Consider the following 18973-nt stretch of genomic DNA (forward strand, 5'->3'; position numbering starts at 1 on the left):
AATGTCTCCCTTCCCCCTTCGCCCCCATCTTTCTCCAGCTGTTTGGACAACTGGGGAAGATTTTTTTTCTGAGGGCAGTTTGTACCGATCCCAGCTAACCCGGCCGACCTAGAGAGATCAACTCCCGGTAAAGAATAAGAAAGACATTTTTAAAAAAATCTGACAGCAATTTCCAAATATGCTTTCCACTTGAACTTCATAAACCGCCTACCCTCCCCCCGCACCCCCAGCCCATGGATGGTTTGGGGTCTGCACTCATGTCCCGCCTGACTATCGCTTCTCCACCCCCTCCCTACTGCGCAACACACACACACACACACACACACACACACGTCGGGAGCCCGCCCACGAAACAACTGGATGGGACTTGCGTCCCGACAAATGGGCAAGGACAGCGAGTGCGGAAATGCGCGCGGGTGCCCAAGTGCACCACTCGGTGGGGTCTGTCCTCTTCCAGCGCTGGGTTCTGCCAGCATCCTTCTTCCCTCGGCTCCTGTCACCAGTCCCTGGCTCCGCCCTTCTGACCCTGCAGCCAATAGAAGCCCCCGACAACTTTCCTCCGCCCCAAACCCTTTCCACACCCCCACTTTCCGGGAGCTGGTTGGCTGCCTAAGCCTCTGCAAAGCTGCTGTATTTGCATGGTGGTGCTGGTTTCTGGTAGGTGGAGCGGCCTGTCACTCCCGGTGGCCGGGCCCGCCCACCCCACCCCGGGCTCTACTCTTCCTGCGCAGTTCTCCTCCGCAGCCTCAGCGAGGAAGCGCCGGGGCTGCTCTCGGGAGCAGTTCGCAGGGCAGCGAGGAGGCAGCCCCGGGCAGCGGCCGTACGCACCGTCCGAGCGTCCAGGACGCGGGAGCGCAGCGTTCTCCTGCCCCAGAGCGGGCCGTCGCGCCGTCAGAGCCGTCCCCAGGCCAGCAGTTGCCGCCACCCGACTTTCGATCCAGTTGCGGCTCCTCCCGGGCAACATGTCAAAAGCCGCGGCCGCTACAGCTGCTGCCGCCACCTGGGGAAGAGCAGCGGGAGCAGCAGCGGTGGCCCCGGGCGCACGGGCGCAATAAACCCACCCACCGGGCGTCCGGAGGGCCGAGGAACCCTCTTCGCGCTCGCGGCTCCGGCGGGACCAGTGCCATGTGCTGAGCCATGCCCCTCGCCGCGCCCGCGGGCAGCGCATGGGGCAGCGCCTGAGCGGCAGCCGATCCTGCCTCCATGTCCCCAGCTGGCTTCTGCCCCAGCCGCAGGCGCCCCCGCCGCCGGTGAGGAGGAAGCTCGCGCTGCTCTTCGCCATGCTTTGCATCTGGCTCTACATGTTCTTGTACTCGTGCGCCGGCTCGTGCGCCGCCGCGCCGGGGCTGCTGCTGCTGGGCTCGGGGTCCCGCGCCGTCCACGACCCGCCAGCCCTGGCCACGGGTCCCGACCGGGCTTTCCCGAGGCTGCTGTTCCAAACAGTACCAGCCACCCCGTTGGCTGCGGCCCAGGAGAAGGCCGAGGGCGCCACGAGCCAAGAGGAGCAGAGTCCCGAGGCGCCGGACTCCCCCAGCCCCATCTCCAGCTTCTTTAGCGGGTCCGGGAGCAAGCAGCTGCCGCAGGCCATCATCATCGGCGTGAAGAAGGGCGGCACGCGGGCGCTGCTCGAGTTCCTGCGCGTGCACCCCGACGTGCGCGCCGTGGGCGCCGAGCCCCACTTCTTCGACCGCAGCTACGACAAGGGCCTCGCCTGGTACCGGTGAGTTTCTCCGACATGGGCCGGGGCCAGAGGCGCCAGCTGCTACCCAGAACGGGGGAGGAGGGAGACGTGGCTTGTGCTGGGGAAGCGACAGGGGTACAGTCTCGAACCCCCGAACCCCCGGGGGCGGAGAGGGGCAGAGAACGAATGCGTGGTGCTGGCCCGCCGCGGGGAGAACCCCACCCCAGCGCGGTACAGAGTGTTTGGGCGCGCGGGGGGGGGGGGGGGTTACTTGCCACAACCCATAGAAACTTCTCGGGCAGCTCTGGCAGCTCAGTGGCCCACGGTACCCTAGAAATAAGCAGGAGAGCTCTCCGCAAAGAAGGGGTACAGCGACTGAGATGGCGCTCCGGGAAGCACGCAACCCTCTGCCGGCGGCCGCGTCCCACAGGAATCAATGCAGAGTTGCTGGTGTTGGATTCGGGAGCTCGGACGCGCTGCGCCCCGCCGGCCGCGGCCTCCGCGCAGACCAACTTCTCCACCGCTCGGGCTCCCCTTCTGGGGGTGTGGGGTGCGAGTGGCGGCGTCCCGCTCGGGCCGCGGGGAGTCTGGTCACGTTCTTGTTACAGTCCTCCTCCCTGCTGGAATCCGAACCCAAAGAGGGTCAAACTCGCTTCTCCGGGGGGCTGCTCGGGCTGGGAGGGTGAGCTGGGCGGGCAGCGCGCGGCGCGCGGCGGCGGATGGTGGAGCGGTGCTGGTCCCTGTCGGGCAAAGGCGCGCACTGCAGCGGCCGGAGGGAGCGGCGCGGCTGGCTGGGCATCCGGGCGACCCCGGCACGGCCGCCGCTTTCCGCCTTCCCGGCTTGGGTGCTGGTCTCCACCGGCCCTTGACACGTCGGGGTGCGAAGAATATTGGGGGCCCGTTGGATAAGAAATGTGCGTTGCCCGAAGGTCGGGGTTTCCGAAAACTCGGTTCTTGAGTCGGTTGTGGGTCCGGTTCCAAAGGGACGGGTAACTAGGACCTCCGCCAACGCCCCCCGCTGCCGCCTGTTTTTGGGGTGAGCGGTTGGGTTGGTCCAGCTTCCGGTGAGACGCGGGAGAGCCGAGGGTCCAGACTCCCGCCTTCCTTCGGAAACTTCGTCGCCAGCCATCCTCTCCCCACCTCTTCCCCCACCCGTCACCGGCCAGACTCTGTCTTCTCCCGGGCAGCCCTCCAGGCCCTAGGAGCCTCCTAGAGGCTCGGGACTCAGAAAACCAACCGGGAGAGGCAACCGAACTTCACTCCCGGCCCCCAACCCCCTTTCGGCCCCTGGAGAAGAGATAAAAGGGGGCTGACCCAGGGGATTAAAGCCGCTGTTCCCAGCCTCGCCCCCCCCCCCCCCACCTTTTGTCCCTGATGTTTTCATTGTCCGCAGTTGCCCTCGTCCCGAGGGTTAGCCGGCCCTGGCAGTCGCCCTCCCCACCGTCCCGGTCCTGGACCCCGGCTGTTAAGAAGGACGCCCGGACTCCCGTCTGGCTCTGGCCGGGCGCTAAGTCGGGCCGAGCCCCAGTGCTCCCTAGGTGCAGGGGGGCGAGCGCTTTTCCGCGGAGCGGAGAGGCGGGGTGCGCTGGGGCGGGCAGGTGCTGGCTGGCACGTGGGGCCGCTCCGGCTGTTCGCTATTGTCATCGATCCTATTGTTATTCTACCGCCGCCCTCCACTCCGGGTGCCGACCCGGCCCGGCGGCAGGGGATCGCTGGTGCCCCGCCAGAGGAAAGCCGCTGGAGGCCGGAGGCGCCCGGAGTGTGCGGAGATCAGACCCGCGGGCCGGGCCGGGCCGGGCCGGGCAGGGAGGACTGGCAGGAACTAGCTGGATCGCCCACGTCACCGGCTTTGAAAGCACCTGGCAGCCTGTGGAAATCCCCACAGGAAGATTCACGCGGTCTCTGAGGCTCCTGCCCTCCACCTGCTCCGTTCCTTTGATTGACTCCAAACCGCGGAATCAAGGACGAAGTGGCTCTGGAAACCCGAGCGCAGCCGGGAGTAGGGGCGGGACGGGTGTCCGGGGCCGCGTAGTCAGCGAGGCCGCCGGGCGTGGGGGCCGCGAGGGCTGGGGCCGGACGCCGGAGGCTCCTCAGCCTCCCGCCCCTCAGCATCTCCCTAAACGGATGAGCCGGGCGGTGCGGTCCAGGAGGCCCAAGGCCCGCGGCTGCGACCCCTGGACCGCGCGGCGGGAGGAGCACGCGGGGGGCGCCGCAGGTCCCCTCCAGCTCGGCGCTCCGGGCTGCGCCAGCACACGCCGGCCGCTGGGCTAGCGGATATTTTTAAGGAAAAAGAAAAAAAGGACTATTTTAAATGCTTTAATTAACATATTTTACTTAATGAAGAATTTTCGGGATGTCTGGGCAAATGTGTAGACTTACAATTATTTCGAGAGCGGCCGTTTTAATTTTCTGTAACTACCCCGGAGGGGACGTCTGACCCAGATGCTTGTGCTAAAACGCGGTGCCAGGGAGCACCCTTCGCCCTCCCGGCTGGGCAAGCCCTGGTGCTCGCCAGAGGTGCGTGTCCCGGTGTCTCCCCGCGGTCCGTGCAGGCAGGCAGCAGATTGGAGACGAGCACAAATAGTAATTAACCGGAGAGAGTTGCAGTCAGACACGTGGTTCAAACGAGTCCTCGCAGCTAGAAAATAGGGGAGAGGGGAAACATTTTGAAAGCATTTAGGCATTTTGAAGGCATGATAAAACTATGGGCCTGCATGGTTGAACCCGACTGTCGGCATCAGAATTCGCTGGAGAAGCAGATCTTGGCTCTGTCTGTGCCAAGTCCTCAATGGGTTTATCCATTGGTACCCAGTCCTTCTAGTGGCCCAACCGGCAGCCGGGGCCTGGGCGGATTTGCATGAAGTCTCCGAAATTTACTGCAGTTCCTTCCCTCGGCCAGAACTGTTGTGGGATTGACGGTTGTGGGTTCGAGGCGACCATGGTCACAGCGACGCGGAGCTGACCTCGCCACCAGCCGGGGAGCAGAAGCTTTCTGCCGCCGCCCTACCTGCTTCAAAATCAAGTGCGCCCTTCCCTGCGGCCCATCGGCCCCGGAACCTGAGTGTGTCTGAGTCTGGGATAAGACTTTTCCAGTTTATTCTCCAGCTCTCTTCCTCAATCAGGCCTCAAACTGGGCACGTGCTGTGAGCACCGCATGGGGCGGCTCACCAGGCCCCCAGCTTCTGTGGCAGGGGGTGGTGTGGGGGAGGGCTCTGGGCTGAGCCCCCCAGATGCCGGGGTGGAGAAAGCACACACCTGCACATCTAGGCTCCGAATACTGACTTTGTCTCATTGATTTGGTGGACGTTTGGTAGATTTTCACAAATGTTAATGATAGCCGGTTGGGAAGTAAGTCAGCCAAAGAGTGTGATATTAATTTTTACCTAGAGATGTGCCGTAAACTTTCCAGAGCAGAAACTCATTCCCCATCTTGACTCTTCTTTTCATTTTGGTTGCACAAAATAATCTGACATTAATAATATGGCCACGTAAAAAAAAAAGTGTGTGTGAGTGTGTGTGTGTGTGTGTGTGTGTGTGTGTGTGTGTGTGTTTATAATGCTGGTAGGTAACATTCCTGAATGTTTTCCCAATGTGCCCGGTACTGTTTCAAATTTTACAGAATTAGCAAATGTATTCCTTAGTACAACCCTCTGAAGTAGGTGCTTTCAGAGATGAAAAAACACAGGCACAGAGAAGTTAAGCAACTTGCCCAAGTTGTCCCAGCTAGTAAATGGCAAGCTAATATACTGACCTCGGCAGTCCTGCTCCAGGCCACTCTGCCATGCTCCCTTGCTTAAGTGACCAAAAACCATGATGGCGGTGATATATGACGCTTTCAAAACTGGGTTGGCTTTAAAAGAGCTTGAGTTTTCCAATGTACTCCTCGACCTCAGTGTGCATTGCTCACTTCGTCATTCACTTTAAAAAAATATCAGCTTCAGAACAGGCTCGCTGCTTGGCCAAAGTGGGTTTATGACTAGAGTGAGGATAATTACATCACCATGGCCGTTTCTTTTCTCTGCCTGGACTGGACAGTTAGAGTCAAAGGAGTCATTAAAATGACAAAAATATCCCTCAAGTGTAAAGGCTGAGAAAACAACGCAGGTCCCCGCGGAGAATAGATTTATTCTCTTCCATTTGCCCCCTTGTAAGGCTGGGAGGTGTGGAGGACATGGGGTTAAAAGAGATGCTCTAAAACTCTGGGAGTGAATTTATTCACTTAAAAGAAATACAGTGCCATGAGTCAAAAGAAAACTTATATTTAACTGGAGGACAATTATAACCAAACTTGGAGTAGATTTCTTTAGACTTAGATTTTGAAACCCAGTAACTTCAGAAAACCTCCCTCCTGAAAGCTAGTAGCTGAAAGTAGCAAGTTTTCCTACATTTTAAATTTAATAATAAATGCTGAGAAATCTAATTTCTCCCCTATTTTCCTAGTCTCTTTCTAACAACTTGGTGGCAAAGACTGTTTTCCTCTTCATGAAGGGATATTTGAGATAAGATCTGATTGGGGATAATCCTTTTTGAAGTAATTGTACTTTCAGTCCTGGCGCTTAAACCAAGTATGTAACTCACTTCAGGCTCCTGGGTGAAGATCAGAATTCTACATTTATATGCAACAATTTGAAATATGAACCATCATGTTACAAAGCTGTCAAGATTTATTAGCAAGACGGTGTAGCATGTGTTGGACTCTGTTTTTAATTAGGCACCTAAATTAGACCATAAAATGGTTGATTAATCTTTTACAAGTTGAGGGGAAAATATAACATAAATTAACCTAATCATAAGTGTTTTCCCAGATGCTCTCAGTTAATAAAATAGTCAATATTTAATAGCAACCTATTTGTTTTAAATAAATAAAATGCTGAAATGTGTGAATTTAAATTACACGTATTATTTTCCAAATGATATGTTATTATTTAACAAGTCTCTAAAAATTAGGTTATGCCCATGTCTTAAAAACTATTTATTAAAAGAGAGTGCTACAATTTGACTAAGCTGACAAGGGTAAATTTTGTCTTTTTAATGGAGCCTGATTATTGAAAATTTACAATTTAATATAGACTAATATTTATAAAAGACACTTCCAGCTAAAGTTTTGTTATTTGAAATTGTAAAGTGACCTGTCACAGCTTCTGTTTTTCTAGTTCGGTGTTTTATTTTTGTTTGAAGAAAAACTTTGAGCTATTTTGAAAAATCAGTATGTCACAAAACCTCATTCCAAATTTGTATGCCGATTTACCTTTCTGTTTAAAAACATGTGGGACATAAGGTTTTCTGATTTTATAAGAATCACTAAAACTATTTAGAATTAAAAGTGCACCAGGAATTTTAAAGGAAACCCATCAGTCAGTGCTATGAATCAGGGAAGTGGCATTTATTTCAAGCTCAGAGCTGAAATGCTACTTGACTAGCCTGCTTGTCTGCTGTGTTCTGTCAGTAGTTTCTGAATACTTTCTATTCTCACTCTATGAACATGGAAATGAAGTTGACTGACAGAAGCACAAAATGTCCACTTTACAGGCAGAGCATAATGAACATTGCTGCTGCTGTGAATAGAGTTAGTTTCCAAATAGGGTGCTATCTCTCTCATTTAACAGTCTGTGATTTCAGACAGTAAGGGACATTTCATCCCCGGCTGTTGGGATAGCCAGGAATCCCAGCAAAATGAATTCCCCAACTATGTGGCACATTTTCAAGGGTAATGAATACAAGCTGCTGCCTACCTCAAATGAAAACATTTCCCATGATGGAAAAGAAATGAGATACTGATATCTTTGAAAACTTCTTGTAAGTAGAGCATGAAACTTTAAAAAATATTTTAAACATTACCTGCTAGAACTCCCATGTTCTTCTGAAACAATACCAAAATCTAACAACAAATTAAACAGATGTTAGTGTTTCTTGAATTTTCTTTCTGATTTTAGATTTGGGGAAAAGTTCAGGAAGTGAGGAGCAATTACTAGCTTAATAATATGATAATAAATAATTTTCATTGCAGTCAAGAGGCTCTGAGTTAAAATACTGCCAAATGCTAATAGACCCCTCATTAATTTTCTTTGTAGAGATACGAGTGCAAGTTATATCTGTATTTTAAATTCTTCCTTTAAATGCCCACTTCTTTGCCTTCAAATATTGAAAATAGCATAAGTTACTGGGTCATTAAAACTTTTACTTCAGTGTGTCATGGATGAAACATGTTTAAATAGTAAAGCTGTACTGACAAAACTTGTTTGCCTCCTGAAGAAAGCTACTTTTAAAAATTATTTGTGCGGATCTGTGCAGAGTTGGTTAAAGAGTTCTTGCCAGGGAGGAATTAATATTTTTTACAGTCGTTATAAAATTATGTATATATACACCACATATATTCACCGTGACTGTAAGTTGATCAATTAGTTACAGAACAGATAAGCTCTTGGGATAAAATATTTTTCTTCTAAATACAGCAAATGTGTTAAAATAAGTCTCTGGTTTAACTTCAAATTGATTGTATTTAAGCCGAGGCTAGACTATTTCTTGAGGAGAGATGAGCCCTTTTAAACGCTTTTGGCCAGAATGTGAATCGTTGCATGTGCATTCACCAAGCCACTTGGGGGCCGATGATGCAGAATACCTGTTTCCCCCAAATCCTTGGCCCGTACTTCCTAACACGGCCCCCCTGGCTGAGAAACCCACGAAACGCCAAAAGGTTCTTCTGGGCAACAAACGGAGAGTGAAAAAACATGGGAGGGAACCGGGAAGCAGCAGGCTGTTCCCGAGTCCCTTCAATGAATGGGGCCCCAGGGCCCCAGACGGGCCCGGCGCGGCCACGTGTCTGTGGCTTCCCTGCCGCCGGAGGGGCGTTCGCTTCCGCCGGTCCCGAGGTGGCCGAACCCGCGGCAGAGAAAATGGCTCCGCGGCCGCCGGCCTCGGATCAGCCTGCACAGCCCCGTCGCGTGGGACCGCGGCATCTGGTCGCGGCTGCGCCGGGGAGACAGATGGTCGCGCGGCCTGGCGTCGGGGGCGGGGCCGGAGACCTGGCCTGGGGCTGCCCTGGGTCCCGGGTCGCCGGCCGCGGCCACGTGACCAGCCCGAGCCGCGCTCCGGCCTCACCTGTTGGGCTGAGCCGGGTGTAGCGGCCCGCGCTCGCAGTGGGCGGGGCCCGAGGGCCATGCCCTGCACCGATTGGCCCTAGGGGCTGCCGGGAAGCCAATGGCGTCCCGCCTGCGCGATAGCCCCGCCCCGGCCGGAGCGGACTTCCCCGCTGCTCGGCCTCTGGTTCTGGGAGCTGAATTGGCCCTGAACTGCCCTCGCCTTCCGAGCAGAGCTTATCCCCCGATCTGTTGTGCTTCCTTCCTTCCTTCCTTTCCTCTCGGCCTCTTCTAAACCCTCCTGCACAAATGCCCCTGCCCTGTGGAGGGGGGGCGCCTCTGGTCTGAAGTTTGCTTCTGTTGGGCAGAGCAGTGTGGACTCCGCTGCACTGAGGCTCAGTGGCCATTTCTCCTCCCAGCACGTCTAGTCTGCATCCCTAGAACCCCTCGGGCACGCACTCCCTGGTCGCTCTCCTTTCCTCAGCCCTGGGCCCACAGGCTGAAGCTGCCCCCTCCTCAGGGGGAAGGGATGGCTCCCCTTTGGACAACGCGGAAGCCCCTTTCTGCTCCCTCGGCCTGCAGGGTGGGCTGGAAGCGCTCTCTGGGTACTGACCAGCTCACCTTCTCTAGTCCTGTCCAGGAGGAAGGACAGCCTGGAAAATGCCCCCTGTGAGGAGGGGAGTTGATTCTGTTGTGGATTTGCAGGAGATAGCCTTGCTTTCTGGAAGGTTTGCAGAGGTGCAGGAGGTGGCCTGTGTTAAAGGGCAGGAAGCTCACACAGGACGTCGCTCATGGCTGCAGGAGCTGTTGAGACAATGCAGGATTTGGTCCACACATCCATTAAAGTAGCTTCCCCCAGGAGAGGACACACTGAGCCTACAATTAGAGAACAGCAATTCCCCGCCAGAGCACGCCTGGTGCCTTCCCTCGCTGAAAGGACTCCTTCCCCCTTCTGTCTCTCAGGCTGCAAACTCATCCTCCTCCAGCCAGCCGTTCCTCTGATGTGTGCTGTTCATTGGGTCCCTGGTGCCCTCCCGTCTGATTGTTTCAGAGTCTCCAGGCACTTAGCATATGCTAGTGCTGCCAGTTAACACAGATGCACAAAAAAGTAAACATCCTGTTCCCAGCCAAGAGCTCTTTACAGAAGACCCAAGCAAGTGAGTGGGTGTGTGGGGGAGGGGGGAGAGTAAGGTAGGGAAGCTCATCATCCTTGTCATTGACCTGAAATGCTTAATGGAGGAAGCGAAATGTGACCATTTGAAGTCTTTTTCTATAGTCAATGAATAATACATTCTTATAAACCATGTTGACCTACGCTTTCACTTATCTAACAAAGATTTATAATAGTACTTACTTTAAAAAATATATAGACTTTATTTTTTAGAGTAGTTTTAAGTTCACAGCAAAAATGAGTGGAAAGATAGAACTCCCATATACGCTCTGCCTCGCATAAGCACAGCCTCCCCCACTATCAACATGCAGGATCAGAGTGGGACATCGGTTACTATCGATAAACTGACGGTGACATGTCATCCTCATCTGAAGTCCATAGCTTACATTAGGGTTCACTCTTGACGCTGCACATGTTACTGCTTTTGACAAATGTGTGATGGGAGGTACCCATCCTTATAGTCTCATACAGAAAAGTTTCATGTTCTAAACATGCCCTGTTTGAGCACTTTCACCATGTGCTATACTGGGCAGCACTTGCGGTGCTAAGGAAGTACAAGACATGAACTTGTCCTTCAGGGGCCTGCTAGTCCGTGAACTAAAATCTACAGGCTCAAAGAGGTCTCAAAGCAATGAAAGCACTGATTAAAAAAATCATTAGTCCTGCCAAATCACTAATAAATCTAATGAAGGAGAAGAGGAAGCATGTGATAAAATGATGCAATAGTACAAATAAGAAATGTGACTTTCTATTTTACTTTTCCAGGAGCTTCCAAAAAGAGCTAAGGAGGTAAGGAGAAGGAGAGAGCATACCAGGTACTCTGTGATGCAGGAGATGAGGGAGCACCTGCTGTGTGCAGGCCAGTGGCTGGCGCTCATGGCATCTCAGCAGTGGTCCTTTCTGTGTGATTTCCCCCCGTTTGCAGAGGAGCAAAGGGAAGCCCACAGAGGTTGCCTAGGTCATCAGCTGTATCCATGGATGGCTCAGCCTCTTGAAGCTATTACATCCCTGAGGGCCCTTCTAACTCCACAACTCAATATAAAAGTATGCCCAAGATCATGTATTTTCTCTCCTTTTTGTCCTTTCCTTTAGTTCCCCACACTCAGTGCTCAGCTCCCTCTGTGGCTACGACATCTGCATTGATGATGCAGCCTTCATGAGTGTCATCCATGCACCAACCTGTCACTGTGGCATCATCCCTGTTGCCCCTGCTCCAGCGACAAAATCTGTACATTTGATGCCCCTTGGTGACCACAGCCTCCTTCTACTTCCTCACTTGCCAGCCCATCTCTTCTCTCTCACCTGTTCCTTAAAGCTGCCCACCATGCCCACACCCTCCCCATCATGCCCACACCACCCAGATCTCAGGATCACACTGAAACGCTCAGCACTCACCCCAGTGGCTCATTGCTTCCTTAGCTGACACCCAGACACCCTTGGCCCACCTTGTGGAGACACCCTGTTTTGTACCAGTTGTGTAGAAGGTCTTGTCATAGAGTACTCCTGGTCCATTCCAAACCATGTCTCTGTCCAAGAACTTGGGCCTGACTCTGCAACTAAGCCCACGCCAGGCCCCACCATGTACGCTGGCCCTTCTGGGTGGCATCCTGTGCCTTCAAGCACTGGTCCATAGGACGCCCTCCACACAGGGTGAAACCCCAGCAAGATCCGACATTTGTGAGAAGGCCGCTCTCTTAACCACTTCTCCACGTGGCCTTATTTCTACTTTTCCCAAGACTTTCCTCCATCATTTCTAAAAAGCATTGTGTTCTCTCTTTCCTGTATTATTCAAAGGAAATCCCAAGACATCAAGTTTTACTTAAAAATCTGGCATGTGGGTTTTTTAGTCACATTTGTATGCACATAACTGTAAAAAGTGTACAACTCAGAAGTGTGCAGCCTGGTGAATTTCACAAAGCAAACACACCCGTGTAAGAGCCATTCAAGAACCCCAAGGCCACCTTCATATTCCCTTCCTGTCGCTGTCCCTGTTCCAAGGATAGCCACTACCCTACCTTTTACCACCACAGATTAGTTATGACTGCTTGGACTTACTGTAAAGGAAATCCTAGAGTGAATATTTGTATGTTTTTAAAAACATGTAAATTCATCACGAATATTGACAGATTCAGGGATTTCACAACAAGCAGCTTTTCTGCTTCTCTTATTAAGGCAGCAACTGGCGGGACCTGAAGAGCCGCAGCAGTGACCGTGAATGGGGCGTGTCCTCTTCTGTTTGCGGGAGTCCCCACTGCTCCTTATTGCTCACTCGTAGCCAGCTTCATTCCCTTGTTACTGGGCTACTCCCAGGTCTGGGTCAATGCCAGACAGTGTGGGAGTTACAGACTTGCCCCCCCCCCCACACACACACACACCCCTTTTTTCAGGTATGCACTATTTCAGGATTGAATTTCCACTTATCATGGAAGTTATTGTTGGATTTTGGAATGAAGTTTTTTGTCTGTTTGTTTTTTCCTATTTGACTAAGTTTTTACTTTACAACTCTGTAGCGATCCTGGGAGAGGCTTCATAGAGGTGGGCTAATTGGATGCCAGTAAAAATTAAAATCACCATCCTAAAAATCATTTTCAATGGCATGCTTCTCCTGCTTTTAATTTTATTTTTGTTTGTGCTTTTTAACTGGCCCTTCTCCCATGTAGCCCCCAAATGGGGCCAGCCTTTGGCTATGGATGCTTTGTGACTTTGGGCAAGTCCCTCTATCTCTTCGGTGTCAACATCCTCAAGTGTACAGTGGGGGTGGCCCATCAGTGCTTCCTAAGCCGGCACTCAGCAACCCTGCACAGGACTACCTTTCCCCACTCACTGTGGACAATATGCTGTCCTCCTGCGGTTCACTACACACCCCGTGCCCGTTACCTTCCGCCACAATGTGCGGCACCCACACTCGGCTGTGCTCCAGGGAGTTCACTGCTAAGAGCCTTGGATGTTGGAACGCTGTCGATTGCTGCGGGAGCTTTACACTCCTCCTCTACCTCCTTGAGGACAGTCTGCGGGCAGACCACACTCTGAGAAGCACTGTCTCAAGTTTCTTCAGGGAACAAAATGTCCTAAAAAATGTATAAGTGACTTGTAAAAAAATATATAAATAGTTCCATGCTAGCATATTAAAGGCCCTTAGAATTACTATAGCTCAAAACAAAACGCACAAAAACCTGTTTAATTTTGTTAAAGTTTCCCTGAGTACAATCCCTTTTCATTCAGTGCCTGCTGGAAAGCGGAGGAGGCCTGCTGGGCCAGCGGCCACCTGGGGCAGTTAGCGGAGCAGGTCTCCGGGCTGCCTGCCCTGTGCTCTCTGTTCAGCCTTGGAACAGGATTAGACCCCATATTCTCCCTCCTGAGACATCATCTCACACCATGTGTCCGCACCCCCGCACCCCGCACCCCGCACCCCGGGGTGATTGTGCACAAGGAGTAAAGGGGGGAAATGGGGTTGTGGTAAATCAGGGGCCCTGGGCAGCGGGTGCAAGCCCTGGCCGGCCTGCCGCGGGCCTCCGGCGGCTCCCACGTGCTGCCCTGGCCCGGCCGGCTAATTGCAGGTTCTGCTTTCCTCCCAGGAGCCTGTGCCCTTTTCAAAGGTGAGGGCTCCGTCTCCAAGCTGTTTACAGAGCAGCCGTCTGCGGTGCTGGAAGAGGCGAAGCTTTGATCCCCGCCTGCCGGGCGCAGCCTGTGGTCTGTGCGCGTTTATGGCAGCACCAACGGGCCTGCTCACGGACGATGCGGAGGCCCCGCGCCCATGAGCTGGGAGCTGCACACCGGGACAGTCGCCTTATTTTGTAAACGTGCACTTTCCTTTTTGTGTCCGGGGCCAAGGGCAGCACTGAAAGTGCTCCTTAGTCACACCGGAAGCGAAGGAAACTTTCCGATTAGGTGTCACTGGGAAAGGCGAGTGGAACCTTGTGCAGAGAGATAGGGATTCATTTACCCATTTGTACAAAACTTAATACCGCAGTGTCTGGGTTTCCCTCCCAAGCACTCTGCACTTGCCACACGATCTTGTTATCTCCTGAGACACTTACCACGGGCTCCTGTGTTTGGCGAGATTCTACTGTGTTTGGATGGCCCCTCCCCTGGGCCAGGTGCTGGCCAGGGCGTGTCACACCGTGCGGAGGGGAACAGTTTCACAGCGGGGTCTTCGGTTGCCTGTGCTCGACTAGCTCTTCTTTCTTATCACACTTCCCTTCCTATAAAGTTACGGATCTTTTCACGGGACATTTAATACCCACCTTCTCTTTCTGTGGCCCTTGTGAAAATCAGGCAATAATGCGCAGCCTTGTGCCAAGTCCTGACCAGAGCATCCGGGTGGCACTACTCACGGAATAACGTAGCGTCTGCCATTCATTCATTCGTGATTTGATTTCATCTACCGGTGTTGGAACACCTAGAATGGGTCAAAGGGTGTGAGGGACTTGGAAAAATACCATGTTAAGCAGTTGTTAGGCGCCTTGAGGAGATCACTTTCTTGGTGAAGAGGCCATGGTGAGAAATAATATAGAACAAAGGGAGAGCCAAGAGAAGGGAACTCAAAGGAGAGGCAACCATGGAGCAGGGCTTTGAAGTATGGGTAGGAGTTTGTCAGCCAGTTGTCCCAGGAAGCAAATAAAGGTGCTCAGGGCAGCACTGTGGGAAAGGCCTGGAGAGAGAGAGATGGCAGAGAAGGGGGAGAGGAAGTGTTGGGGATGAAGAGAAAGTGGGCCCGGAGGCTGGCTCAGAGGTGCAGTGTTCTGTGTGTGTGGGGGGGGGGGGGGGAGGGGCGGGGAGGGCTTTATCTCACCAGCGAAGGGGCTTTTTGGCTCAGCGCTGACTCCTATACCAAAGAACTTCAGAGGCTTTACATGAATTATGCATTGAATTATTTTCATGTATTGTTGAGAAAAGTGAAATAATTTGGTGTTCAGGGTAGAGAAAGCAAGAAAACATGCAGATGGTTTCTGAGGGGTAGGACACAGCCTGCCGGCTGCTTTGTGCGGGCTCTCCGAGTTCTAGCGCCAGCGTTTGTCTCCAGAAGGGATGGACACGCGTCCTCTCTCACACAGCCCCCACTCGGCCCTCTCCCTGTTGCCTCTTTGTGCAACTTGTACGACATCCCAAACACAGACTGTCCCTCTCAGGGTTGAAGTTTTGGGCGAGAGAGAGAGCCATTCTTTTCCAACTGCCAACTAGGCTCCAAACGCCAGCTTCCCAGCCCAAAGCCAGGAGGAAACAGGTGGCCGAAACCTGCGGGCCTCCTGCCCCCCATCCCCACTGGGGGAGGAACCCTGGGAGGGGCTTCTGAGCATGCCCAGTGAGCAAGGTGGAGAGAGGACCCCACGGACCACCATTCTCTGGCCAGGGGACAGGCCTCCCCCTCCTGTCTCAGAATCCTGCGAGTAGAGAGGAGCCATGTCTGTGGTGGTCCCAGCCTTCCCAACGTGAGCCTGTTTCTCCCCACCGTTCACTGGGGAGGAACTCCGCTAAGTTGGGGAGCGTTCCATGTGAGCGTGTAACAGCGACTGCACGCCCCAAGGAAGTGTGGCTGAGCCCTGGTCCCCTGGTCCAGAGCCACTTCTTTTTAGAAGAGAGGGACCAGAGGCCAAGGGTGTTGGGCTCCGGAGGGAACAGCCAGGGGCTCCTGGTTGGGGGCAGGCCCTGAGCATGGCCGCCTCCTCCCCATGGGTCGCCCATGGCGGGATGCCCTGTCAGGCACAGGGATTTTCAGGGCTGTGTTTTCTTTCAGCCCCAGCTGGAAGGAGAAGTAGCGACAGGCTCGTGGCTCTTGTGTTCTGTCAAAGGAGCATTTGCTGAGGGCACACGTGCCAGCTCCCCCCAGACTGAAGCTTCCATTCATTCTGAGGACTTTCATCAGAGCCACCGCATCTTACCCGAATGGTGTCTTCTGGGGACGTCAATTTGGGGGATGGGAAGCACAAAGGCATGTCACCTATTGGTGGGTTGCTCAGCCCCCCGATGGGGCAAATAGGTCGTAGGTCCCAGAAGCCCAAGGTGGGGACCCAGCACTAGCAGACAGCTGTGGTCAGGGCTGCAGGTAAAGGCACCCAAGTGAGCACATCAGTCAAATTCAGAGTTGGGTTTAGGTCCTAAAGGGCGGCCCCACTCATGTTTAACACGTGAGCCCCACAAAGAATTTTCCAGCTGCTGGTTGCTTGTCAGTTATATTCGAATTTGGATTTGGTGCGTTTTGCTTCCATTGTGAGATCATTTGGCTTCTCTCTGCTCAGTGGAGCGTGTTGAGAGGACAGTCTGGAGGGGACCGGCATTGGGGACCGTGGGGATTATACTGTCCGTTGGAATTCAGCAACAGGGACAGCACTGGGGAGGAATCCAGTCGATTTTGTGTAGCTCTTAGAGTCCCTGTATTTGTATGTCCACTGGTATCAGTGTTATTTCTTGTAGTTGCATATTGATTTTATTTATTTATTGAGCATCTATTCTATGCCAGGCTCTGCAGATGCAAAGCTTTATTCATTTCATGGATTTTATTGCCTGTTTTATGAGCACTGACCCTGCCCTCATGCCACTGACATTCTATTGGGGAGATGGACAGGAAACAAATAAACAAGTAAACTAATAAAAATAGAAGGTCTCACCCAGTGATGGAGCCATGACAAGAAATAAAGCAGAGGGAGGGGGTGGAGTTATGGGAAGAGGGGGGCAGGAGAAAGGGACTGTGTTAGCAGGAGGTCTTGTTAAAGAGAGGCTGTTGCGCGGAAGCCTGAGCAAGAGAAGGATATTTATGGGTCTGTGAGAGGACACTGTGACCAGAATGAAGACGTCAAAGGAAGAAGGAGGCTCAGAGAGGCAGTTCCGTGTGTTCTTGGAGTGAAGGGGTACGGGGGGGGGGGGGGGTGTGGGGGGGGGGAGGCGGGGGCTCTGCCTTGTGGAGACTGACTCTGGAGAGTGAGAGTGAAGGCAGGTAGAGACAGCGAAGTAGGGTAGGGCATGGCACACATAGCAGCAGAGGGAGTTCATGGCCAAGTACGGTAGGGCATGGCACACAGAAAAACGGAGTTCCAGGCATAGAAATACTGCGGGAGGAGTGATTAAATGTCTAGGTGGGGGAGGGTCTCCCTGGGAAGGCTTCAGAGAGGAGGTGACAACCCAAGCAAGGTTCTGACAGATAAATAGGAGTTCATGTGAAGATCCAGAGGGGAAGGGTCTTCTTGGCAGAGGGAATCCACGGGAAGGGGCAGGGAGGTTGACATGAAAAGTGTGGTGGATGCCGGGAAGGACCCGCGGAGGAAAAATGCAGGTGAGGTTGGACAGCATCGCGGGATTGGGGTCCTGTTAGCGCGCCTTGCCATCACGGGGTAACAGTTTATCTTGTGCCTTTATTTTCTCTCAAGTATTTCAGCTTGGAAGTGGGATTTATAAGATGCCGTTGAGTAGCGTTAAACAGGAATTGCTTTTGCTGGTGATCAGAGGAGGTGCCACCCAGAAAAAAGGCGCAAGTGCTGGGATCCTGTCAGGATGTTCCGGGACCCACGTCCTCAGGCCGGTGGCTGTTTGCTTGCCCGGACGGAGCCTCTCATTAGGGTACAGCCCAAAGCCATGTAATTAGAAATTCCACTTCTCAGCGCCTCGGACCTGCACAGGGAGCAGCCCCGTGGACGCTCCGTTTCAGCATTCTTAAGAGGCTGAGAGGCCCGCCTGCCAGTGCCAAGATGCCAAACCTGGTAATTAAGTGGTGGCTCTGCAGGCACACACCTGTTCTGAACGTGTAATTAGTGCCTGCTGCCCTTCTTACTGCGGCTTAGCCCTCTGTGCAGGCCATTCGCAGGGATGGCGTGTGTGCAGGCATGAGTGTGTGCGTGTGTTAGTGTGTCTGTCTGTCTGTCTGTGTCTGCGCGCATGCGTGAGTGTGTGTGTGTGTGTGTGTGTGTGTGTGTGTGTGTGTGTCCCTCCCCTTTCTCTTCCTTATTGTTCAGAAGAGAAAACGCAAAGAAGGGGCCATGTGGAGGCCTGGAGGATGCCGTTGGGAGGATGCTGTTGGGACTGCTCTTTGGATGCTTCGCCCTCTGCGTTCCTGGTTTGCAGCCAGGCTAACCTCACGTCCAGCTGCCAGGCTGCTCCCGCATGACGGTGACCGCAAACGGTTACTGAGCTAGAAGGGGAGGCCGCCTCCTGGCTGGATCCCCGGGCTCGCTCCACGGCCTCACGGTGCCCGGGTGGCAGCCTGCTGGTTTCTTGGTTGGAGAGGCTTGCTCAGCCTGGCACACCTTCGGGAAACTCCCCGCTGCTAAAGATGGACTGAGCTGTGACTTCTGGCCTCTGCACAGGGAAATCCAGCTCGCTCTTCCTTTCACACACCGGGATGTGGGAAGGGAAGAGGGAGAGCTGAGGGGGCAGCCGTGTGTCAGCCGTCTGTCCAGACCTGTATGCACGGTGGAAAGCCCGCACCTCTCCCCCCTCCGGCTGGGTGTGTGTCACCAGCGGCTACCCGCTGGGCATGCTGTGTGGCAGCCAAGGCTGGGTAGGGGCCAGTGTTCCCTCCTGCAGGGGCCTGGCCCAGTGGAAAGTCAGGACTAAGCGAGCAACAGAGAACAGGAATAGTGACAGAGGACCCGGCCGTGGCGAGGGCCACTCTGACGATGTCCGTTTTGTGCTGCTTAGTTGCAGGGGGCTGAGTGGACATGAAGCATGAGGGCAGAGGTGCCGAGAACAGAGGTTTGGTTCCCACGTTCGGAGGTCATCTCTCTCTATGTACATGTTTATATGATATTTACATAAGTGTATTCCCATGTAAGTATATACAGCCCATATAATCCCCCAAATTAATTAAACCTTTTTCATTGTCAGAAGGGAGGGCAGGCGAAGGTCTCCTTAGAAAGGAAGCGGGTGAGAGGGCAGGGCTGGTGGGGTGGCTATTGTATCTGAGCATTTTATCTTGGTTCTCACAAGTGTTGAGAAGCAGGATGAACATGAGACTCTGAGTTGAACATCCCAAGTCCAAGTCCCTGCTTCGCCATGGCCTGATATTTGAAACGGAGCAGACACGCCTTGAGAAGGTGGCTCAGTGAGCCAGCGGGA

General features: G+C 53.4%; 1 protein-coding gene across 1 annotated transcript in view; it reads left to right on the forward strand.

The window, feature by feature from the left end:
• The first annotated feature begins 736 nt into the window (after nt 1–736).
• Nucleotides 737–18973, forward strand: part of HS3ST3B1 (heparan sulfate-glucosamine 3-sulfotransferase 3B1) — a 40881-nt gene continuing 22644 nt past the window's right edge. The window contains exon 1 of the mRNA XM_079798930.1: nt 737–1720. Within this exon, the coding sequence (XP_079655056.1) occupies nt 1167–1720 (554 nt within the window). The 5' untranslated portion in view covers nt 737–1166. The remainder of the gene's footprint in view (nt 1721–18973) is intronic.

Source organism: Cnephaeus nilssonii, assembly GCF_951640355.1.
Source record: "Cnephaeus nilssonii genome assembly, chromosome: 19".
Lineage (NCBI taxonomy): Eukaryota > Metazoa > Chordata > Mammalia > Chiroptera > Vespertilionidae > Cnephaeus > Cnephaeus nilssonii.